This window comes from Silene latifolia, chromosome 8 (assembly GCF_048544455.1).
Source record: "Silene latifolia isolate original U9 population chromosome 8, ASM4854445v1, whole genome shotgun sequence".
Classification (NCBI taxonomy): Eukaryota; Viridiplantae; Streptophyta; class Magnoliopsida; order Caryophyllales; family Caryophyllaceae; genus Silene; species Silene latifolia.
In genome coordinates, this window is record NC_133533.1 from 73134107 (window position 1) to 73160161 (window position 26055).

The window sequence follows — 26055 nt, forward strand, 5'->3', positions numbered from 1 at the left end:
AAGTCATGATTATCATGTCTTTATGGAACGACTACTCTCCGTTGCCTTGAAAGAGTTGCTCCTGACAGGTCATTGGAATGCAGTAACTGATATAAGCCAATTTTTTAGAGACCTGTGTACTTCTACGATTAGAGTTGATTCTATGGAACGTCTGGAGTCAAACATTGCGGAGATAATATGCAAGTTAGAGAAGATATTTCCCCCGTCTTTTTTGAATTCCATGGAGCATTTGCTTGTTCACCTACCTTATGAAGCGAAAGTTGGAGGACCTGTTCAATATCGATGGATGTATCCATTTGAGAGATTTCTTAATCATTTAAAAAAAAAGATTGGCAACAAAGCTCGGGTGGAGGGTTCAATATTCAGCGCTTTTTTGTTAGAGGAAATTTCAAATTTCTGTTCTTTTTATTTCGAAGATCACATTGACACAAAAGCAAAAGACTTAGATGTTGGTGTAAATTCCGATGACCAGTTGAAATCTAAGTTACCTGAGTTATTCAATGATGACATCGGAACTACAACCGGGAAATGTATACAGAGGTACTTAACTGAGAAAGAGTATGAAGAAGCTCATTTTTATGTGCTAAGGAACTGTGGAGATTTTTTAGAGACTTATGAAAAGTAAGTTAATACTTCATCATTACTCAATTTTTTTTTTTAATTATCAAATTAGATCGAATTTATAGGTAATTAATACATAACTAAAACATTCTTTCCCTACTTATAGGGAATTTGAGACACATATCAAAATCAATTTTCCTGATGTCACATCCTCTGATGATGTTTGGGCATCACATGACAAAAATTTTCCGAAATGGTTCCGAAATCAAGTAAGTGATGATACATTTTCTTTGAAATTGATCGACACATTTAGATATCTTATTAGATATTGAAAAAAATATAACAACTTAATTAACATTTTTTTATTCATAGGTTCATAGATATTGAAGGATCATCTAATAATAGCTTTAGCATTGGGTCCTAGTAACATGGTGAAGTCTTGAAGACGGTATTCCATCAACGGCTATAAGTTTCGAGCTTTTAAGGAGGGAGTTGATGTTTCGAAGTCTACGTTAAGCAATGGGGTTTCTGTGAATTCAACTGAAGGGTTGGACTACTATGGAACCCTAAATGAAGTAATTGAGCTTTCTTATTATGCCGAGCAAAGGGTTTATAGGGTTATATTGTTTAAATGTGATTGGCTTGATAATTCCCCACAAGGACTTAGTATCCATAAGGTTTATGGACTTGTAGATGTAAACGAGAAAAAGAAACTTCGTGGACATAACCTATTTGTGGCAGCTTTTTAAGTCTATCAAGTTTGTTATGCTCCTTATCCAACCATTAAGAAAGGTAATCACGGTATTCAGTGGTCCACGGTTTTTAAAACCAGGCAAGATCACAAATTGATGCTCCTATTGAAGAAAGTGTCTTTCAAGAAGATGTGGTTGTGAATGATCACTCAATTTCACAGATTTTGTTGGAAGATATTGAGGATGAAGATGTATACGAAGTGGCAGTGGAAAGAGGTCAAGGGGAATATGACAGAGACGTCGGAGAAGAAGGGGATGAAGATGAACTTGAAGAACTTATTAGATATGAAAATGAGGAATCAGAGGAAGAAGTAGGAGTGGTTTTTTCAGAGGATGAACCTGTTTTGATTTGTAGTGACAGTGATAGTGAGGCGGACTAGTTGTAATTGTAGAATTATTAATACATTTGTAAAAAAGTTTAAAGTTTAAACATTCAATAAAATTTGCCCTCCGTTTTTTATTACTTGTCGTTCTAGCCTATTTGGTTTTTTGTTTTTTACATGTCGTTTTAGCTTAACATCAATAGTGTGTTTCAATTTCCAAGGTTTGGTTATAAGAAACCTCTCAATTTAACCAATAAAATGAATTAAAGAAGAGGCAAGTGGTAATTAGTTCACAGTTTTCCATTGGACACATGAACACCAAATAAAACAATAATGGTATAAGGTAGTATAGTTCCAAATCTTAATTTGTGAGAATCAAGTTAAAACGACATATACTCTGTTTTCCATAGTTAGTGTTTGTTTCAATTGTTTATATATACCCTGCAGAAATGGTTGATTTGAACTAACGATTTTTTCTTTTAACTAACAATTTGAATTGTTTTCGTGCAGTGATTATGCCGGACATTTTTCGAAGATATTTTGGGAGCAATAGTAATGCAACTGAACATGATCGGGAGGGCAAGGTGGTTGAGGATGAGGAAGATCCTGATCCTCCAACAACAAGACAAGAGAACATGTAGGTGACTCTCTCATCGGCCCGTGCTCGGCGAGATCATTTTTGGTAAGTTTATGTTAATTTTTTTATTTTTAAAACTTAACATTTACAGTTTTAATTTCAAATATTTATGTGTTTTTCAGGTGGGATGACGAACCAATCAAGAAATATATTACTTGGTCGTTCACCCGTAACACAGGAGATGAGTACTTCACTAGGTGGGGTGAAGCGAGCAACGCACAGCGTCAGAAGATGTGGAATTACTTTGCGGTAATTATGTTTTTCAATAATAATTTTCTTAAGTTTATAATAATTTTCTTAAGTTTATAAGAATTTTCATAAGTTTTATATAACTAATTACACAATTGTTTTTGAAAGAGACACATGTAATATCCATCGATCCTGGCTATGATCTTGTGCCTGAGTGGCAGTCGAGGGTAACGAGGCGGATTACCACTCTTATTAATGGACTAAAATATAATAAGAAAAAGCCAAAGTGAGTGTCTGTTACTTGGTGGGAGAACCTTAGGAATAGGCCAAATGATCCTACTTTTGCCAAACATTCAAAAATCAACACGGCAAATAGGAAGTCGGGTGGTAAAGATGGGAAAGCATTGGGCACCCACACTCTTGGTCGGAAGAGTTGCTCCGATGCTTTCAAGGAATTGGTAAGTATTGTTTATCTAGCTTTTAAAAAGTGGTTAATATATATGATTGACAAATATATACTTGATTTTACTTGTTTCCATACTAATTTCAGGGTCAAGAGGCCACCCCCACAAGTTGTTCACGAAGACGAAGAAAAATAAGAAGGGCGAGTGGGTTAACCCTCGAGCGGCTGAGATTGAGGTAAGTTTTTGTATTCAATTTAATATTTTTTTTATTACAAAGAACGATAATATCTTTCTTATAAAGATAGGTATACATATATATATATCATTTCTGACGATTTTCTCTATTTTCAGCGTGATTTCCAAGCGGAGATGAGATAACCATTGCCACCTGGACAGTCTCCCGACGAGATTTGTGTGTACTACAAGGCTGTAGGAGGCTTTGACGAGAAGAACCAGATGTTTGGGACCGGAGATAAAGGGGCCGAAATATGGTATGATCTTCCTCCTAACAAAGCTGGCCGACGGTCTTTCTCTTATGCTCCTAGCATGATTTCACAGCTTTCCACCCAAATGAATGATGAGCGAGCCGCTCGAATTGCTCTTGAAAGACAGGTTCGTGAAAAGGCTGAACAAATGGCGGCAATGCAAAAGGCTTGGGCTGATATGCAAGCATCTCAACCCCCAAACACGTGTTCACAATTTCCTCCACATAGGCGGGATGACTTTGGGGGTGGTGATGACGGGTTTGGAGGAAGTGGTATTTTTATTGAGCCTATTAGTTAGAGCCTTTAGGTTAGAGCCTTTAGGTTAGAACCTTTAGTTTGGTTAGTATTGTCATCTAGTAGGGAGTATGAAAACCATGGTAAGACAATTCCCTTTCGTGTTTAATTAGTAAGACAATGTACGAATTTGACTATCTTTTTATGTAAAACATTTTGCGTTCAATTCTCTTTTGTTGTCTATTGATTCCCGCATTAGCGATCGACGTGAAAATGGATTCCCGCTTGGCGGTCGACAATTGTATGTGTTTTGCAGGTTTTGGTTATATTGGAAATGATCCAAATAGGAATCGTGGTTGTATTTGAAACGATGCAAAAAATGCATCGTGGCCGGACAACAGGATGCTGTTTCCAGGCCTGTTTTTCGAAAATCCTGACGGAAATTCCGTCAATAATTCCAAATACCGACGGAATTTCCGGCATAGCCTTCTTCCCTCATTTTTCCAGAATTAACCAGTAACTGCCACGTGTCCCACAAACTGACGGAATTTCCGTCAGTAAAACATAAAAACTGACGGAATTGCCACGTGTCTCAAGCACTGACGGAAAATCCGTCTGTAAAACGAAAAAACTGACGGAAAATCTGTCACTTTTAAGCTAGTAATAATGACGGAATTCCCGTCAGTGATCCGTCAGTGTTTTGAAATATCGACAGAAATTCCATTAGGACAGGTTTTTTACTGACGAAATAAGCTGACCCTGTTTCCTGACCGAATTTCCGTCAGGAAATTGAAATACCGACGGAAAAGCCGTCAGTATGGCCTTAATTTTTCCGTCGGTATCCCGCGTTTTCGTTGTAGTGACATATATACTCTGAGCTTCCCCTCCCCACAAAATATTCTCAAACATTGAGCTTCCCCTCAACCACCAGCCTACACCATTGCCGTCGTAGTCATCGTCATCATCGCCATAGCCGCCGTCAGATCAATCCGGATTCTCCTCTTTAAAGAAGTAATAAACCCTCCTCTCGGTAGATTTGTTTGTTTTTATAAGCATACATTGTTATTATTTGTTTATTATTTTCTGCTTTAGATATGGTCCAAAAGCGGATAAGAAATGATGGAAATGTATCAGGCGACAACTCAGGTGATGAGAATAATTTGCAATACACTGCGGTCGGATGCGCCACAGGGTTTCCCTAGAAGCAATAAATTCAAAGATACCCAATCCTTTACAATGTGATAAAGATACGGGGCTGCCATATGGTGAGTATGCCGGGTATTTTGCGAGTTGGATTGGTTGTTGTGTAAGACAATATGTGCATCTCGGTACGCCGCGTATCAGTGAACTGAGTAAAATACGGAACACCATGCTAATAAACAGAATAAAGGTATGTATATACAATAATAAATGTTTTTGCAGAAATTAAGTTACTACTTGATATGTGTATTAGCTGAAACACTTGTACCAACTATGCTCATCATATATGCAGTTAGCTTACGTTGTCCCAGAAAAGTATGATAAGTACCTAAAAACAAAGACAAGGGAAGCCCTCGATCAGTTCATGGAAGTTAAAGATTACTGAGAATCACTTGTTCAAGAAGGAAACCGGGGAGATGAACAAGAACCCACCAACAAAGAAGTATCCGTATGTCAGTCAAGACCATTGGGATAGCAATATCGCTTATAGGCAGTCTGACAAGTATAAGGTAACTTAATAATAATAATTAAAGAAGTACACTTAGTTTAGTGCTTGGTCATGCTTACGTTTTTTGATACAATTTATTTGATAAAGGCTATGAGTGAGAGGAACGAGGCGAAAATTTCAAAGAAAAAGATCGTCTTTTACGGCTCCCGAGGTGGTTATAGATTGATTAAGAAGAAACTTGTAAGTACATAATTCTTATAGTATTAGACTATTAGGTGTTTTAGTCGGATGTTATATTTTTTCATAGTAATCATACATATTTTGAGAGGATATCAATGTGATGAATGAATTGTAGGCAAAGCTTGGAAAATTCAGTCGTCACGACGCTTGGGTGGAAGGTCACACTCCTAAGAATGGAAAGACGGAAACTGAATATGATAAGGACATCAATGAGAAAATTGTAAGTTTGAATAAATATGTCACTCCTACCACTGGTAGTCGGAGTTATATAATTGTGTGTTGCTTAATGGTTTTATGTGTATGTAGAGGATATGTGAGAAGGAGGTACAGGAAGGAAAATAGAAGCCTGAAGCACGTGATGACATTCTTGCTAGGGAAATCGGCAAAGCAAAGCATCCAGGTCGTGTGAGAGGGGTATCGACGCATATTGGTATCACTATGTATTTTGGGAAAACAACTCGAAGTGGTGATGATTCCAAGAAGGTAATCTATAAATACTATATTTGAACCAACGTAATTTATAACTATATATGCTGACATTAATTTCTACAACACGACTACATAAAATAGCCAGGTTGATGATGAGAATGTTGGAAAGTGGGGAAACGCCATCAGAAAAAGAGTTGGATATGGTTTAAGAAGTCATAAAGGAAGCAGAGGAGGAGGAGAAGGACGAGGAGGAGGAGGAGAAGGAGGAGGAGGAAAAAGAGGTAATAATATTTATGTCTTATATATATACAATGTGTTATATGATTTGGTAAATCACCACGTGTTATATGGACAAGTGTTAATGTACAGAAGGAAGTTGAGGAAGACATGGCAAGGGAGAACGAAATGGCAAAGGAGACTCAGGTGCGAGCCGAGGATCGATATCAGGCAGTTGAAGAGGAAGAGGAAGCCAGGAAGGCCGTGACACAGGAAGAGATTGAGGTAGTTGATGATCAGACGTTCTTCTCTACACCGAAAAAGTTAATAGCTGCTAGTTTATAATTCTTCATCTCAGTACACGTTTTTTACTTATGAAATTTATTAAAGGTAGTGAATGTATGTGTACTAATTGATTAAAGCTGTCATGAAGGGCGATTGCAAGGTGGCTTGTCGTTTGTTCTGTTTACACGGGAAACAGAAAGTTGCTGTTGCCAGGGGATACGTGTTCGCTTACGACCGGCTTCAACAAGTTAAGGTTCATGGTATACCCCTTCGTCACAATTGCACTAAAGTGGAAGTGTCCCAATTATATAAAGACGAGTATTGGGAAGTAAAAGTGCCATTTCCTTCTGAGGAGATCACTTATTTGAAAGAAGCCCTGAGCTCTTATGTGCAATGGCCTAACAACCTCATCAATGTTGTAATCCCTGAGGTATCTATACGCAGACGTTAATTATTACTTGTTCTTTAAATTTATTAGGGTACGAATACTAACACATCGTAAGTACTTTAATCTTTACATTTGCAGAAGTTAAACAAAGCCATGGCTGCAGCTAAAGAAATTACTACTACGTCAACGGAAGTTGTTCCAGTCAAGCCTGCTTATGATTCTTATTATGAATCGTGTGAATATAAGAAAAAAAGGAAAACTGCTTCGCTGATGGCTTTGCATAACCTGGCTGTAAAGAAGTCACATAGAGGGGATGTAGAAATGATTAACATTGAAGAGGAAATTATGGGCGCAGCTGATATAACCGTACTGGACCCGAAGCAACTGATGGAATTTGTCAACCTTGACAATTTAGATGTTGACATTTTGATTTGGATGACGCAAGTTTTATTAATAAAACTATTTAGTCATTTCCATATACGAATAATGATGTTTGTTAAAATTATCAATTACAGTAACATTTTTCATTCCATGTGGCATAATAGGTACCTGAATAATCAGATCGCTGAGTTGAAGTTCCCATTTCACGCCTACGGATTCTTAAGTCCTAAGGCATTATTTGTGCACAGAATTTCATACGAAGAACAAACCAATAGTATCGCTCGTCGGTTGATGTCATCCAAAAAACTATGGCTTGCCCCCTACAATGAGAATATGTATGTATAGTATGAGATTCTTGAAATGAATCACGGTTCTATAAATTTATTATTAACATGCTTAATTGCGTGTAAATGAACTAACAGTTCAATGTCCCAAATTGAATAGGAAGCATTGGGTGCTACTGGCAATCCAAGTGGAAACAAAAACGATTATCTTTGGATTGACTCTCGCGAAGGCAAACCCTCTGACAGTTGTGTAAGGATGATAACTGAGTAAGTTTACAACCTTCAATAATGTCATTTGTTATTGTATGACTTGAGACATATATATTCAAATAATAATGGCATGTTTGTATATTTATGATTTAGTGTTTTTGAAGCAAAAAAAAAAGATTATGTCCACTTGGGAAATATGAAAGCGACGCTGTTCCCAATTTTATCACGCTATTAGTAAGTGTATTCTAAATAATTACTCGTATCATTTAATTAATGTTTATGCGAGAGGTTGATTATCTTCCTCAGAGAAGGGGATTGTGAATATTTTCACGGATTTCCCGAACATTGGTGATACAGAGGCAGTCAACTAGCTCGAATCGAGGTCTTGCACAATTGCTACTTCCTTTGATACGTTCAATTTATATAGTCATTTTAGCCTCTTATTACACGCATTTCCATGTCGTTTCAATAGTTTTGTATTGCAAAATGCCCCGAACAGGCTACTTTTGTTTTGTTTTGTCTCATTTGCATGAACGGACCTCAAAGTGGTGAAATCGTGCCTTATTCAGTCTCCCTAGCATGAATTTATGGAGATGGAGGATTTAGAGTGGAAGTGTTGTGCCTCGGGAAGCGTGAAGGAGGTCCTTAGAAGCTAACCAAACGAAGATCAAGCTATTTTCAGTGGCTAACCATTTGATCAAGAGCTCTTTTGGTCTATCGAATGGTTAAGACGGTTGTTGGAGTTCGATCGAGTCCTTGCTGAGCTCGATCGAAGTGGGCTGAATTAGAGGTCCTCGATCGAACATGCTTATTGCTCGATCGAGAGGATTTGCTTAAGAATTACTCAATCGAGAGGTTTCAAATACCTCGATCGAGTACCTTGCTGATTTACACGTGATTTTCTTCCGTTATCAGTTTACACTTTTGTTAATAAACGCTTCCCTATATAAGGTGAAGACGTCATTAGGTTAACCTATCTCATATTTTATCACTTTATACTCTATTATTCTTAATTACTCTCTTAATCAGACTTCTCTTTTCTCTTTTGCAACGTTAAACTCGTTCTTATTGCCGGATTCATCTATTTGTAATCTTTCTTCACTCTTCACTCTTTACTCTTAATTTAATTCTTTTTTATTTGCTCTTAATCCTTGTTCCTTAATCTCTGTTTTGCTATCATTATTGTTAGTTTATGATTCGTCTTCATTACTCATCTTTTATGTCTTCCTCTAGTTTATTCATTGTTATTATTGCTGCTAATATTAATAGCTTGAGTCGCTAATTCTTCTATGTTAGGATTAGAGGAGCCATGGTAGTGAGTTAATGATGTTGTGAATAGGTTAGATGATTGAATTGTGAAAACTGTTTCATTAACAATATAATTGTAATCGTTTAGTTGAGTGCACGCTTCTAAACTCATTAAATTGGTTAAATTCAATCCTAGATCGGATGATTGGAATGAACAGACCTGTTATGAACAGTAGACTACCCTAATGAGGACGAAAGTTAAGTTAGTTGTATTCTAGGGTGGATAGCAGACCGGAAGGATCTTTCCCTTACCCTTCTCACATTAGATCGTCTGAACTTTTTATGACTGAGTTATTTAACTGCCATGGTAAATCGACTTCCTAGCATATTTCTCTTTATTTGATTATATCGTTTATTTCTCTTATCGCTTAATTTCTCCTGCCTTAATCTCTCTTAGTTTAGAAATCAATTTAAAACCCCCATTTGTTACCAGGCAGACTTAGATAACAGATAGATATAATAGCCTCCTTGTGGAGATCGACCCTACTTCCGCTAACTTCTATTAGTTGTCTTAGGTATTTATTTTCGGTACTAAACGATGGTATCAAATTTTGGCGCCGTTGCCGGGAAGGCAATTAACCTATTTATTTGTTTATTTTCGTTCGTCTTCGTCTTAGGGAATTTTTAATTCCTTGAGACAGTTCTTATTGATTTTCTCTAGTGTTGTTTATGCCTAGGTCTAGCAGGTCAGAATTAGTGCCAGTTGATCCTAAACTGGGGCGGACTTTTTGCTATAGACAAAAATTGCTGAGAACGAATCAAAAGGAACCCTAGAGTACTTTTGAACCCGATTTTGAACACTTTATATTTGCATAAGACCAGTCTTTTGAAGAAGACAATTCTATTTCTGCAGCATATTCTGTGAAGATGCCTAATATCGCGAGTCACTTTAAGCTTACAGCTGCTTCCATTCCTAAAGGTTTCAACCTTGCAACAGAGGATGGCAGTACATTTGACATTTGGCCGTCTTACATCAATTTGGTCGAGAGGAATATGTACCGTGGAGTAGCTAGTGGGGATCCGCGGAAACACATGGAAGTCTTCACCGAATATTGTTCTACCATTCCCGCTACTAAGGGAGTGACGCAGGACAAGATTAAGGAAGTTTTATTTCCTTTCTCTCTGACTGATGGAGCCCGAGAGTGGCTCACTGATCTTGATAGAGTTGCAGCTGGAATTACTAACTGGGAAACCCTCGCCCTAGACTTGTATAAGAGGTACTTTCCTCCACAACAAACTAATCAGCTGAGAGGAAAGACAACAAGTTTCAAGCAAACGCCAGATGAGAACTTGTACGAGGCGTGGGGTCATTTGAAGAAGCTTGTGCGGTCCGTTCCTCATCACGGTTTTGATCAGTAGTTCTTGTGCAACCAGTTTTATAATAGGTTGTATGACGATCACCGTGCTATTTTGGATGCTGCAATAAATGGTCGGTTCCAAAAGAATATCGACGATGATAAGGGATGGGGGATCATTGAGGAGACGGATACCCATTGTGCTGAATATGGGAACCCAAGAGGAGGAATTAGAACAGTTTCTTCAGTTGATTGTGCACTTGTGGCTCAGCTGGAAGCCATGAATGCCATATTTGACAAATTAGAATTGCAGGCTGCTCGGGATCAACATACGATTCACTTGTTGACTAGATAAGAAACCGTTTCATCTGAGAGGTGCGGTAGTAATGATGGTCACACTGCAATTGACTGTCTAGCTGAGAAGGAGCAGGTTTTTGCCTTTCCACAATATAGGCAAGGAGGCTCCTATTAGAACAATCAGAGTGGAGTCCATCCTAACTTGAGATGGACTAGTCAGAATGTGTTGAATCATACACCTCCACCGCAGCAACAACAACCTTACGGTCCACCTCATAAAGCTCAACAAGGCTTTCGAAAGCCTCCATATTTTCCACCGCCGCGACAAGGTGCTTCTTCTAGTGGCGTGAGTGAAATGGCCGAGTTAAAGTCGATGATTCAATCGTTGACTATTCATTTGCAGAAAAGTGGCCAACAAAAAGTTGCATCAATCAAGTCACTTGAGTCACAAATAGCTCAACCGTCCCAGCCTCATAAGAAACATCATGAAACGGTGAATTTAATTAATCTGAGGAGTGGTATTTCCTATGAGGGACCTAAAATGCCAACATGAAGTGATAATTCAGACCCGGAAATCGAAGTTCCTGCTCATGAACAGTCGTCATTTGACAAAATATGTTGAATCCGAAGAAAGTACTCGATCGACTCATTTCTGGAGGTCGATCGAGGACAATTACTATGGAAAGTACTCGATCGAATGGTTCTGATGTTCGATTGAGTACTATTGAAAAAGAAGATTTCGATCGAGTGGATGGGAGTCCTCGATCGAGTGAAATTGTTGAAGAAAGTACTCGATCGACAGGAAAAGTTGGTCGCTCGAGTGGAAATGATGTTGATCGTGTTGATTCTTTGGCAGAATGAAATGAAGGCTTGGAAATTCCCCTTATGGCCCCTTTTTCGAGGAGATTGCAGAACAGGAAGGCTGAACAACAGTTCGGTAAATTTGCTGATATTTTGAGGAGCCTTCATGTCAACGTTCCCTTCGCCGAATTCCTAACTCAGGTACCCTCTTATATGAAATTTGTGAAATAAATATTAACGTGTAAGAGGCATATAAATGATCATGAAACGGTAGCTTCGACTGAAGTGGGCACTGCCCTAATTCAGAATAAGACACCACCCAAACAGTCTGACCTGGGTAGCTTTTCTATTCCATGCCATATAGGGACCCATTTGATTGACAATGTGCTATGTGACGTGGGAGCTAGCGTGAGTGTCCTACCATTGTCTCTCGCTAAGAGACTGGCTTTGACAAAGTTTCACTGTACCAACATGACTGTGCAGATGGCCGACCGTACTTTATCACGGCCCCTATGTGTCTTAGAGGAGATATCTGTAAAGATTGAGAAATTCTTTATTCCCGTTGAGTTTGTAGTGTTAGACATACCCGAAGATTCTTACACTCCTATCATATTAGGACGACCATTTTTATTTACTGGTCGCGCAGTAATCGATGTCGGGGGAAAGACTCTTACTTTTCAGGTAGGTGATGAGCAGCTTATTTTCTATCAGTCCAATGTTCGTAGGGCCCTTATGCAGGTTCAACCTTGCAACGCTCTACCCTCTATAGACCCGGATATAGATTCTCCAGTCGATAATATTGAGTCTTGTGCTGCTATATTGACACCTCCGCCTCAGACTGAGAGCGATATGGAGGACCATTTTGTCGTTTCTTTTACTGCAGGTACAGACAGAGTGGATATTGGAGATCACGTCAATAAAGGTACAGTGAAAGCCAAGCTCGCTGATGGGAATGATACGAAAGAAGATGTCAATAAGAAAGATAAAGGAAATAAGAAAGTGAAGGCGTATGTAGACGCGAACTATTTTTCTTTCGGTAGTTCAAGCTCATGGCGATCCACGAGGACGGCCCGTGATGCTAAAGGGACCTCCTCTAGTCGGAAGCCATCTTTTGGGCTGTTAAAATTCTTCGGAAGATAAACGGGAAATGTCCCTTTGTAAAAACTTTGTAATTTGAATTTCTATTAGACATTTCAATTTGCGTTTAGACTTTAGACAATAATGTAGTTAGTTATTAGCGTAAGACCGAATATAGACTGCGTTTTGTGATTTTGGTATTTTCGCGAAGTATTTTGCTGTGTTTTTATGCAGGTTTAGGGAAGATATCTACATTGGGATGCGTGCCAACAGAAAAAGCCTCGATCGAGTACTTTTTGTACTCGATCGAGCAAAATGCCCAGGTAATATTTTCGATCGAATGGTTTACTGTGCTCGATCAAATTGACCATCTTCAGGGGTTCTCGATCGAGTTGTCCTGTACTCGATCGATTGGAAACGAAGGGTCAAAGCCCTCGATCGAACAAACAACTGTTCTTGATCGAGAAGAATACAAGGAGAAGGAAAGACTTCTCAATCGAGTCCTTTCAAAGACTTCGATCGAGGTAAATGGCAGAGAAAGCCTTCGATCGAGCTGATTTAAATCACTCGATCGAGTGAAAATGTTGAAATTACGGAAGCGAGTGTTCTATTTCCCTTATTCTATTTCATTTATTCTTTATTTTTTCGATATAAATCCCTTCAAAATCCCCTAAATCCCCATTTTTTATCCCATTTTACCAAATTAATTACCGAAAAATTTTTCCTTGCAATAATTTCGACATTTTCCCTTTAAATTCCCTTTGAATATTCGTGTTTTTATTGGGATTTTATTTGTCGTCTTTAATTACAATTTCTTCTGGGTAATCCGTCAAGTAAGTCCTCTTCCCTATTCTTTATTGTTCAATTGTACTATTAGGCTTTAATTATACAATTAGGGTTTCGGAATTTTCGAAATTTTGGGGAAAATTCGTCTTGTTGTTTTGTGCTCTGATCTTAGGACTTATTTTGATTATTAGGATGAGTAGTAGTACCGTTCCCGCCCCTAGTTCCACTACTGTTCCGTCTAGCTCTGAGATAGTGGTCACTGCTACTACCACCGTCACTACGCCCGCTATCACTGCTATTGTTACTTCCACTGTCACTGCTACAACTGCTGCTACTGTTACTACTGCCTCTGTACTGTCCTTGGTGTCGACCCCTGCTGTGTCGACACCCTCCGTCACAGTCCCTTTGTCTGCTCTCGTACCTCGACCAGCTTTTGGCCGCGCTCCTGGGCTAGCCGCTGCTGCCCTTGCTGCTTCACGGGCCAAAGGAGGGGGTCCTACTGCTGCTGCACGAGTCGATGCCCGGTTCGTAGCCGATGACTCTCTGGACTCGCTTCCCGAGTTCCCTCAGGTACGATTCATTAACCCGCTTCATCGTAAGCGTTTTTTGCATTTAATGGACTGTAACATTACCTCTACAAAATTTTTGTGTCGTTCTTCATTGGATAAGTTGGGGATTTTAGAACCTGTGGCCGAACTATTAAACGGGACTGGGATGACTTGTCTGACCACGATGAGAGCACTCACGTATGATCAAGTGACACTAGAGTTCTTTGCTCTTTTACGTTCTCTTCTGCTGCCTATGACACTGACCCAGAGAGCTCTTGCATTTCATTTCGACTGTTTAACCAGACCTTCACTTGGACCTTAGCTGAGTTTGGGAGTAGGTTAGGTTTGACTAGGGACGGCCCTCAGGCAGCTCCTGTCTTTACTTTGGCCCACTTTAGCATAGACTCCCTACGACCAGAGGAGGATGGCTCACGTCCATCTTCCCCCCGCATGTTACTTTCTTAGTCTCCTCAGGGACAAGATCTTTGGCCGCCACGAGCCTAAAAACGTTAATAACGTTGAGTTGTCTATTTTAGCGGGCTATCTGAACATTGATAGTGTTGGCCCCTTCGTTCTTAACATTTCCTATCTGACAACTCAACATTTTAACGTTGTCGGGCAGAAGAGGAAGGGCACGATTTCTTGCGGAGGGTTAGCCTCATACATTGCCCGTGGCCTCTTCACTGAGTTCCCCCGTGGCCTGACACATATAGATAAAGATGTGTACATAGATATTAATGCCATGTTGGCGAGGTCTTGGTTAGCAAAGGACCAACGGACTTGGAAGATTAGTGGTTCCGAGCCCTTGACCCTACCTTTTCCCGACGTACCCCGTCTTTTACCTTTGAACACTCTGTTTGTTAGGTTACTTCCACCTATACCTTCTTACCACCTTTCACTTGCTCCTTCCACTTCTTCCGCGTCTAAGACATGGAAGATACCTGAGACCGGAGAGGGGTCTACACCGACTCAGGCTAGGCAGACGTCCACGTCCACGCCTACGACTACACCGACCTCTATCCCTACTCCTTCTGTGCCACAACCGATTCAGCCGGTTAACTTTGTTACTCCTCCACCCTTTTAGGCGCCCGAGGTCATGGACCAAAGGTGTCGTGATGGTTTGCTTCTTGATATGTGCAGGAGAGTGGCTCGTATAGAGCGGGACCAGGCATTTGCCTTGTTTCCTCTATACGAGTACCACATGAGGAGAGGACGTCCCGTTCCAGACGGCTGGCCACACCCTTCTTTCTACCGGTACCCGGCGGAGGGGTGCCCACAGCCAGAGACCGAGGCGGACACAGCTGAGCAGGAGGAGAGAGTCAGAGCCGACCTTGTTGCAGATCGTCACAGGAGGATAGACGAGGAGGAGACTGACCCCACCAACACGGTGGCTGACGAGGAGGAGGGGGCTGACGAGTAGATGCTAGTCTACTCACTTCCCCAGTTTTCTGGCTGGTTTGGGGAAGTTCGCTTATTTTGTAAGTATTTCCGCTTTATTTATTTCTTTTTCATTTCCATTTATTTATTTATTTATTTCATTCATTTATTGGTTATTTTTATCCCGTTCCCCGTAATTCTGCTGGTGTATGCTGGAGGACAACGTGGGCGTTGTGCGTTTTGGTTTGGGGAGAGTATTGCATCCTTTGAGTCTGCATTTGCATTTGTTTTTGCATTCACGTTTAATTTCTGCTTGCATCATTGTTTTAATTTTAATAAATAAAAAAATTCCAAAAAAATAAAAAATATCACGTTTATTTTAGCATATAGGTCTAGTCGGAATGGTAGATTTCTGTGATGATTTTGCACTGTAAATTATCATTTCACTTATGCCTTGCATCAGATTGTTATTTTATTAGCTTTGTCATGCACATTGTCTACGAGTTAATGTTAAAATACAGCTGAACATATATACTTGACATGAAAAAATTGGCAAACTACCTTAAAATTTTAAAGTTTTTAGAGCTATATAACTGGTGTCATTTATGACCAGTTCATGTAGGAATTGAGAGTAGTATACCCCTTGCACAACATGTTCAATAATTTGCACTTTTATGAAATTCGATTGCTTTTTGCTTGCATACATTCGGGTTTGTGGTCGGTGTCACATGTAGGGGGCGCTTGCAATTTTTCCCTTTCTTTATTTTCACCCATTTAGCTCCACATTAGCCAAACTTAGCTTGTTTGATCCATTAACTATACCTAAATTAAGCCTGCCTATCAAGCTAGTTTAGTGTATTTTGCGGTATATTTTCCATTGATGCGAGTTGGTTTTTTTTATATTGTTTAGAGTTGGTAGAAAAGAAAAGAAAAGAGGATATGTCGGAATTGGAAGGAAAAAAAGAGAGTTAAAAAATGAAAAAAAAAAAGAAGAAAAGATGTGGGCAAGAAAATAAGAAAAGAACTAGAAAAGAAAAAAAAAAAAAAAAAAAGAAAAACAGGACGTGTAAAAAAGGGAAATTTGTGACGGTCTTACTCCTATGCATTACTTATATCTTCTGAGGGGTTGTGTATTGGTTAGTGAGTTTTTGTGCCAGTTGAAGGGTACATGTGCTAAATTTTATAATTGGTTAAGAATCGGATCTGTTTAGTATGGTATTGTTTAGGTGCTAGCTTGATGCATTACCTCCACATATCGCATAACTGTTTTGCCTTTTATTACCCATTGCCTCACTAAACCATACTTTTTGTAAGCCCTCAGCTGTGACAGACATTGTTTGGTTGGAATGTATGTATGGTGATTGGAATTGTCTATCATTTTTGTTGCAAGCATCTTTATGTGGGTCGTAATTTAGGTCAGTGACTATTTTCTCTTCTTCTCTTACACTTATATACTTACCCTTTGCTTCATGAGAGAAAAGTGACCCGTGAGAGTCCATTATTTAAGGTCTTACAAGGTTGACAATTCAGCTTATTTATAGACACCATATAACTCGTTTGCGCTTGACTGCTATAGCTTTAAATGTCAGTTTTGTTTGCATTAAATGGTTTAAGTGGACAATTTATAGCTAGCTCTGAGTTTTCTTATCCATTCCATTAGTTTGCATTTAGTTTACTCGACGACGAGTAAAAGTTCGGTTTGGGGAGATTTGATACGTGCAATTTATATAGTCTTTTTAGCCTCTTATTGCACGCATTTCAATGTCGTTTCTATAGTTTTGTATTGCAAAATGCCCCGAATAGGCTACTTTGGTTTTGTTTCGTCTTATTTGCAGGAACGGACCTCAATGTGGTGAAATCGTGCCTTATTCAGTCTCCCTAGCATGCATTTATGGAGATAGAGGCTTTAGAGTGGAAGTGCTGCGCCTCGAGAAGCGTGAAGGAGGTCCTTAGAAGCTAACCAAACGAAGATCAAGCTGTTTTCAGTGGCTAACCAATCGAACGAGAGATCTTTTGGTCGATCGAATGGTTTTGACGATTGTTGGAGTTCAATCGAGTCCCTGCTGAGCTCGATCGAAGTGGGCTGAATTAGAGGTCTTCGATCGAACGTGCTTCTTGCTCGAACGAGAGGATTTGCTGAAGAATTACTCGATCGAGAGGTTTCAAATGCCTCGATCGAGTACCTTGCTGATTTACGCGGGATTTTATTCCGTGATTAGTTTATACTTTTGTTAATAAACGCTTCCCTATATAAGGTGAAGACGTCATTTTTTTTTTTGGTGAAAGGTTAGAAATTCTCATTAAGATCATAAACAAGCTATTACAAACTATCCATTTTTGGATACAATTCTAAGGCTAAGTAAAAGGCAGCTAATAAGTTACTGTCTTAAACCAAGCCCTATCACTACTCCGTTTAATACATACATGCCATCCTAAAAATCGACATTTAGGTAGGCACTGAATCAGCTGAAAAACATGTTCAGGTCGTTGAACAACCCCTTCAAGTCTAGCCTTATTCCTCTGATGCCAGATAGTATAGTACAAGGCTTGAATCCAGACAAGAGTAACCTGCTTCTTAATTTTTGCCCATGGTTTAGTCTGCATCCAGACTAAGAGATTAGCTATAGGCAGACCAATATTCAATTTCAGACTGAGCAAGGCAACAAGCTTTCTGGTATAACAGCACTGAGTGAACAGATGCTGATGGTTTTCAGGTGATGTGCCATAGATGAAGCAAATATCATCAGGAATAATTCCCAGCAGGAAAAGCTTATCTTTCAGCTGCAAAGCTTCACGAGCAATTAGCCAACTTATAACAGAGTTCTTTGAAATGCACCAGGAATTCCAAATCATTTTATTCCAAGTAACAGTAGGATGTTTTTGCCTGATCCACTGGAAACCACTACTAACTGAGTAAACAGAAGGACATGGCAACCACAGTCCAGTAGAGGAAAAACCAGCTGTGAATTTGTCCTTAACCTTACAAATAGTCTTCCAGGTCCAAGGAGCATCATGTTTAGGTTTATAAAGAGACCAGGGAACATCTTTCATATAAATGTGGTGTACCCACTGTACCCACAAGCTATCCTGATTAGAATAAATCCACCAGGAGAGCTTACAAATTGAAGCAAGATTCCAGGCAATACTATGCCTAATACCAAGTCCACCTTCATCTTTTGGTACACACAACTTTTCCCAGCTAACAAGAGGGGATCTAACATACTCAGTTGATCCATCCCATAAGTAATTTCTGCAAAGGGCATCAATTCTCCTTAACACTCCCTTTGGCAGAATGAAAATAGAAGCCCAGTAGGTATATAAAGTCTTAAGAACAGAGTTCACCAAGGTTAATCTACCAGCATAAGATAATTTATTGGCAGCATAACCATGGATTCTTTCAGTAATCTTCTCAATAAGGCAAGAGCAGTTCTTAACAGTGAGCCTACCAGTAGAAATAGGCACCCCCAAATACTTAAATGGCAAGGCTCCTTCAAAGAAACCAGAGACCTGCAGAATATCACATTTGACACTAGAAGCAATCCCATTAAAATAGATGTTAAACTTCAGAGAGTTCATTTGAAGACCAGTGGCTACAGAGAAGGTTGCAAAAGCTCTAAGAAGAATCATGATGGAAGTAGTATCCCCCTTAGAGAAGAGAAGTAGGTCGTCAGCAAACATGAGGTGAGATAACTTGAGATGGCTACACAGGGGGTGAAACTTGAATGGCATAGTAGTAGTAACATGAGTCAAAATCCTACTTAGGTATTCCATGGTAATGGTAAAAAGGAGGGGGAGATAGGATCCCCTTGCCTCGACCCTTTTGCCCCCTTAAAATACCCAAAGTTCTCTCCATTAAGCACCAAAGAGTAAGAAGCAGTTCTTACACAAATCATAATCAGATGAATAAATTTAGTAGGGAAATTTAAGGCAGTAAGCATTTTTTAGATCAATTTTCATCAAACATCTAGGGGAAACAGCCTTCCTATTATAGAGTCTCACAAGATCCTAGCAAATGAGAATGTTTTCAGCAATACCCCTCCCCTTAACAAACCCTCTTTGATTCTTACTGACAATAGAAGGCAAAACAGAGGAGAGTCTAGTGTACAGAACTTTAGAAATGACTTTATATAAGACATTGCAGCAGGATATAGGACGAAATTGTGTGACATTTTGAGGATTGTCAATTTTTGGAATCAAAGTAATGAAGGTATGGTTGATCTGTTGAAGCATCTTACCAGACTGAAAAAAAAATCCAAGATGGCATCACACACCTCATCACCAACAACAGACCAAGAATCTTTAAAAAAGGCACTCGAGAAACCATCAGGCCCAGGGGCCTTATGAGTTGGAATAGAAAAGAATGCCTCCTTAATTTCCTTCTTAGTGACAGGGGCCAGTAGAATAGAGTGGTGCTCAGAGTTACAAATAGGACCTTGATGAACCACAGAGGCACAAACAGGGGTGGTATGCCCAGCAGTCCCAAGTAAAGTTTCATAATACTTCAAAAAGGCAGAATGTATATGGGATCCATCAGAATGCACATTACCATCAGTATCCTCAATGAGGAAAATTTTATTTTTAACACTTCTTGCTCTAAGGAGACTATGAAAATACCTAGTGTTGTTGTCCCCTTGATTTACCCAGGTGGCTTTTGATTTTTGAGTCAGAAAACTGTCACAGGCAGCTTGCAACTCTCTGTAAACACCAGCAGCTTCCTTTTCCTTAACTAAAAGAGTAGGATCACCAGGGGCAGTCCTCAATTGATCTTGGATATTATCTAATATCTTCCCGCATGAACTGCACTATTCTCAATATCATCATATAAGTCTTTGTTTAAATCTTTCAGAGGTCTCTTGAGACTTTTCAATTTCATAACAACTTTAAACATTTTAGTCCCTTGCCAAGGCTGATTCCAATGGTGAATAATGCAAGGCTTGAATTCAGGCACTTGGCTACACATATTGAAGTACTTAAAACTCCTTCTCCCCTTCATAGAGGTAGCAGGCTCTTGGATAATACAAGGAGTGTGATAAAAAATGCCTTCATTGTAAAAATGATCATATGCATTAGGTCTATGGTGAATCCAGTGATTATTAACAAGAACCCTATCTAGTCTGGAATAAACTCTAGTCTGTGGTTCCTGCTTGTTATTCCAGGTATAATAGGATCCAGCAGCTGGGCTATACATCATCTGACAATAATCTAAACATTCATGAAAGTCCTTCATCTATTCATCAGAATAAGACCCACCAAGTCTCTCAAAGGATTTTAGGACACAATTGAAGTCACCACAAAGTATCCAAGGATCATGAATAGAATCAGCAAAAGAACATAGGTCATGCCATAAACTTTCCTATCAGTGGTATCATTATAGGCATAAACCATGGTGCAAAAAAACTTGAAATTGGAGCTAATTTCAGTAACCATCATATGAATAGACTGGGCACTATAATGGACAAAATGCACATAAAAGAGAGAGGTATTCCATAGTACTCATACTCTGCCCCCAGAATGATAAGAAGAATTAGTGGAGAGAGACCAACAATCACACACACTTTTCCTAACAGAATTTAGAGACAAAGGCTTACCTTTGTCTCAAGGAGACCAAATAGACCCACCATATGAGAATGCAGAAACCATTTAACTTGCTTTTGCTTAGATGAGCTATTTAGTCCCCTCACGTTCCAGAAACCAATGTTATGCATTACTCCCAGGGGGGAGTAATGCACTACCACTTGTACCCACACCAGCTCTTGGAGGATTATTAACTAAGACACTTCCAACACCAGTTTTTTTGGCAGCATTATTAAGAGCATCCTGGAACATGTACTGATTTAAATGAGTAGTAGCTTTGCCAGCACGTATTATGTCTTGCCTGCTATGAGTAGTAACTGGCCTGGCAAGAGGCTGGTCATACTTACCATCCTTGGACCAAGAGACCTGCAGTTTATGCTGGATTTACTCAGGGGTCTTAGAGACCACAGAGTATCAGTTACACTCACAGCAGAGGTCACAGGGATAGATTGAGGTACAATCACAGTTTTCTGCTTGGGGACCCATTTCTGATTGGTAGGAACAGGCTTAGGAGCCATTTTCTGCTTTGGTTTCCTGTAGGAAATACTCTCATGACCTACCCCTCCACAGTCACTGCATAAAATGGGTTTCCATTCACTTTCTACTTCAATATTAACCTCTTGAGATAATTCATCTAAGAAAAGCACAGAGGCAGGGAGTTTCTTGCCAAAGGGAACCTCAATCAAAACCCGGGCAAACCCTAACCTAGTCTTTTCCATAGTTGACACATCACTCCGAATATACTTCCCAACTAGTCCTGCAATTCTAGGTAGACATTAACCCCAAAATTTAAGAGGCAAATCCCACAACTTGATCCACACAGGCACATTCTTAACATTATCCTTTGTTAACTCAATATTAGCAGTCCAATTCCTAACAATCAGGGGCTTATTATCAAACAGGAAGTGTCCCTATTTGAGAACGGCCTCCTTACTCTCTTCATTCAGAAAACGGACGAGAAAAATGCCATTAGGAAGGAAGGATACCTTATCAATTGAAAAATTCACCCAAATCCTTCGAATGAAACCCTCCACCACTTCCGGAGGAGGATTTGCACCCAAGATGAAGCAGTATACTGAAGGTTTCAAAAAGTTGAGCTCATCACGCACATCCTCAACTGTAAACAGCAGCATCTCTTTTGGTTCTTCAGAAATAGAGGCTAAAGTTTTCTTCTTTTTGCCCTGGGTAACCCACTCTTCCCCATTCTCATCAACTTCAACTGTTTCCAAGTCAAAAGGAGCCAAACCAACGATTTCATTGACGTTCTTCTCTTTATTAACCTCCGATGGCGAAGGTCCTGTCTTTTTTTGGTTGTTATTTGGTAAAGGAGATGAAGTCTTTGGATTTTTTGTTGCAGAATTTGTTTTGGACGAGGATGATCTCGCCATTATTGTCATGACGGCAGCACAGAAAGCAAGGAACGAATGACCTAATTTTTAGAGCTTTTTCTCTCTTCTTTCTCTCTCATCTTTTAACATTATCGTGGAGACGTCATTAGGTTAAACTATCACATCTTTTATCACTTTATACTCTATTTTCTTAATTACTCTCTTAAGAAGACTTCTATTTTCTCTTTTACAACGTTAAACTCGTTCTTATTGCTGGATTCATCTCTTTGTATTCTTTCTTCACTCTTCACTCTTAATTTAATTCTTTTTTATTTGCTCTTAATCCTTGTTCCTTAATCTCTGTTTTTCTATCATTATTGTTAGTTTATGATTCGTCTTCATTACTCATCTTTTATGTCTTCCTCTAGTTTATTCATTGTTATTATTGTTAGTATTATTAATAGCATGAGTAGCTAATTCTCTCTATGTTAGGATTAGGGGAGCCATGGTAGTGAGTTAATGATGTTGTGAATAGGTTAGATGATTGAATTGTGAGAACTCTTTCATTAACAATATAATTGTAATCGTTTTGTTCAGTGCACGCTTCTAAACTCCTTAAATTGGTTAAATTCAATCCTAGATCGGAAGATTGGAATGAACAGACCTGTTATGAATAGTAGACTACCCTAATGAGGACGGAATTTAAGTTAGTGGTATCCTAGGGTGGATAGCGGACCGGAAGGACCTTTCCCTTACCCTTCTCACATTAGATCGTCTGAACTTTTTATGACTGAGTTATTTAACTGCCATAGTGAACCGACTTCCTAGCATATTTCTCTTTATTTAATTATATCGTTTATTTCTCTTATCGCTTAATTTCTCCTGCCTTAATCTCTCTTAGTTTAGAAATCAATTTAAAACCCCCATTTGTTTCCAGACAGACTATGATAGCAGATAAATATAATAGCCTCCCTGTGGAAATCGACCCTACTTTCGCTAACTTCTGTTAGTTGTCTTAGGTATTTATTTTTGGTACTAAACGACGGTATCTTCCTTCTTCCAGAAACGGTTCCTACCGTTAAAACGCGTCAGACAGCTAGTCTCGACGAACAGGCTGTTAGCCTTCTATTTGGAGAGGTTCGATTCGTCAAGGCAGCGCAGGATGAGATCATTACCATGATACTTTAAGACGACCATTTCAACTCTACAACACTGATCACTAACACCAACTCAAATCAGCAGAAAGGTTGAGAAAAACGATCAAGTGGACCAACAATCAAGGAAAACTCTTTAAGGTCACTACTGGAGAAGGAGAGATGTTCAAAGGAGAACTCGAAGATGATGAGTTCGAGTTAGAGTTGGAATCAGAGTCGGAGTCGGAATCTAAGTCTATAGAAGTCACTAGAGAGTCTCCTCCTATCGTCACTCCCTACCCTTTTGTTTCTCCTACCATAGTATCCTTTAGTAACAACAACTTGGGGAATGTCCCAGCGACTGTCCCTCCACCGCCACTAACTACTGTGCAGATGGCTTCTTTGTTTCATCTATTTTCAAACTTTAATATGAATAAATCTGATTCTGCTTACTCCTTGTGCTATTCTGAATGCAATTCTGTTTACGATGATAATGAGGATGATCCTGACCTAGACTCAATCGAATTACCTCCCTATATAACTGAAGAAATACAAGAAGAGGGGGAAAGGGGCACCAGTTATAGAAAATACCGAACCTATCAACGTAAGAACGAAATTAGAACCCCAAGAACTTAGGATAGGGATTACCCTATACCCAACCGAAAGGGCCAGTTTCATCGACATCCTACACGAGTTCAAAGATATCTTCGCTTGGTCTTAAAAGACGTGTCAGGGATCGACATGGATATTGCAGAACATCGCATTCCAATTAAGTCAGGTTTCAAACCTGTAAAATAGAAGCTTCGTCGGATGAGGACAGAATGGGCTCTTAAGATTAAGGAAGAAGTCGATAAGCAATTCAAAGCCGGATTCATCAAAGTTTCCGAGTATTCAGACTGGCTGGCTAATATAGTCCCCGTACCCTAAAAGGATGGGCGAATTCGAGTTTGTGTTGTTTTCACAGACTTGAACAAAGCGAATCCTAAAGACAACTTCCCTCTACCACACATCGATATATTGGTAGAGAATACAGCAGATCACGCGTTGTTATCCTTCAGGGAGGGGTATGCAGAGTATAACCAACTCAAAATGGCCAAAGAAGATAAGCACAAGACAACCTTCATCACTCAGTGGGGCACAAATTGCTATACTGTTATGCCATTCGGGCTAGTCAATGCTGGAGCTACGTACCACTGCATTGCGACTACGTTGCTACATGACATGATTCATAAAGAGATGGACGTATATGTGGACGATATGATCGTCAAATATAAGAATAGAAAAGGGCACATCGCTAACCTTCGCAAGTTCTTCCTCAGATTGTGCAAATACAACATGAGGCTCAATCCTTAGAAATGTGCATTTGGAGTAACGTCAAGCAAGCTTCTGGGATACGTTGTAAGCCAGAGGGGTATAGAAATTGATCCATCCAAGATCAAGGCCTTAATCGAGATGCCACAACCCCAAACAGAAAAAGAGGTTAGAGGATTCCTGGGCAAAGTGCAGTACATATGTTGATTCATATCGAAAGTCACTATCATCTGTGAACCTATCTTCAAAAAGCTCAAGAAAACAGACCATACCGTGTGGGACAATGACTATCAAAAGGCATTTGACAGGATAAAGGAGATATTTGCTAAGCCACTAGTGCTAATGCTTCCACAACAAGATCAACCTCTTGGTTTATATCTCACACTTACCGAAACAGCCGTAGGGGCTATGCTCGTACAGACTGTTGGAAAAGAAGAAAGAGCTATCTATTACCTTAGTATGAAGTCCTTGGAGTACGAAAGTAAGTATACACCTCTCGAGAAGACATACCTCGCTCTTGTGTGGGCAACAAAAAAGCTACGCCATTATATGCTTAGCTACTCGGTCAAAGTGTATTCTGAAATGGATCCCGTCAAGTACCTTTTCGAGAAACCCATCCTCAATGGACGCTTGGCAAGATGGTCCTTAATGCTCTCACAGTTGGATGCCCAATACGCACCTTTGAAAGTCATAAAGGGACGCGCTATGGCTGAATTCTTCGTAGATAATCCTATCAACGATACGCAAGCAATAGACATGTGGTCGTTTCCAGATTAGGATATTTTACAAACAAGTACGGATTCTTGGGATCTTTACTTTGATGGGGCATCCAATTTGAGAGGATTTGGAATAGGAGTATTGCTTATTTTTCCTGAAGGCGAGCATACACCACTTTATGTCAATCTCGACTGGTCCATAAGCCGTAGCGAGTTTCGGCATCATGAACCTTCGAGTTCACGGGGACTCGTCTTTAATCATTAACCAAATCACTGGATTCTGGAAAATCCAAAGTGAAAGTCTAGCACCCTATCTGGCTAAGATAGATCAGATTTCTCAATTCTTCGATCAGGTTACTTATTTACACATGCCTCGCGAAGAAAGTCAGTTTACGGACGCTCTTGCAAAACTCGCATCCTTGATTAATATGACAGACAACATGGTAGATATGCCTTTGTGCATCGTACGGTGGTCAGAGCCAGCCTATGTACACTTCCTTACAGATAAAGAGGAGAAATGAGGGGAACCTTGGTTCGAGGCCATTCTAAATTACAAGCTTAATGGTGCATATACACCATATATGGATAAGAGGGGACAACGCGCCATACACCTACTTGCCTCTGAATACCTCCTCATGCAGGGAGAGTTATACAAAAGAACACCACCTGGTGTCATCTTGCGTTTCCTTGAGAATTCACAGGCACAGAAAGTAATGGAAGAAGTTCGCGATAGAGAATGCGGTCCTCACATGAGTGGACTTATGATGGCAAAGAAAATTACACGTCTAGGGTATTACTGGACGCCAATAGAGTCAGATTGCATCAAATACGTCAGGCA

General features: G+C 39.6%; 1 protein-coding gene across 1 annotated transcript; it reads right to left on the reverse strand.

The window, feature by feature from the left end:
• Window positions 1-17525: 17525 nt before the first annotated feature.
• LOC141595361 (uncharacterized) lies at window positions 17526-18926 on the reverse strand. The gene has a single exon (XM_074415325.1). It carries the CDS (start codon window positions 18924-18926, stop codon window positions 17526-17528), a length of 1401 nt encoding a protein of 466 aa, XP_074271426.1.
• Window positions 18927-26055: the final 7129 nt, after the last annotated feature.

Excerpts from the sequence above, each read along its gene's own strand:
- LOC141595361 (XM_074415325.1), bottom strand. The coding sequence starts at position 18,926 with ATGGAATACCTAAGTAGGATTTTGACTCATGTTACTACTACTATGCCA.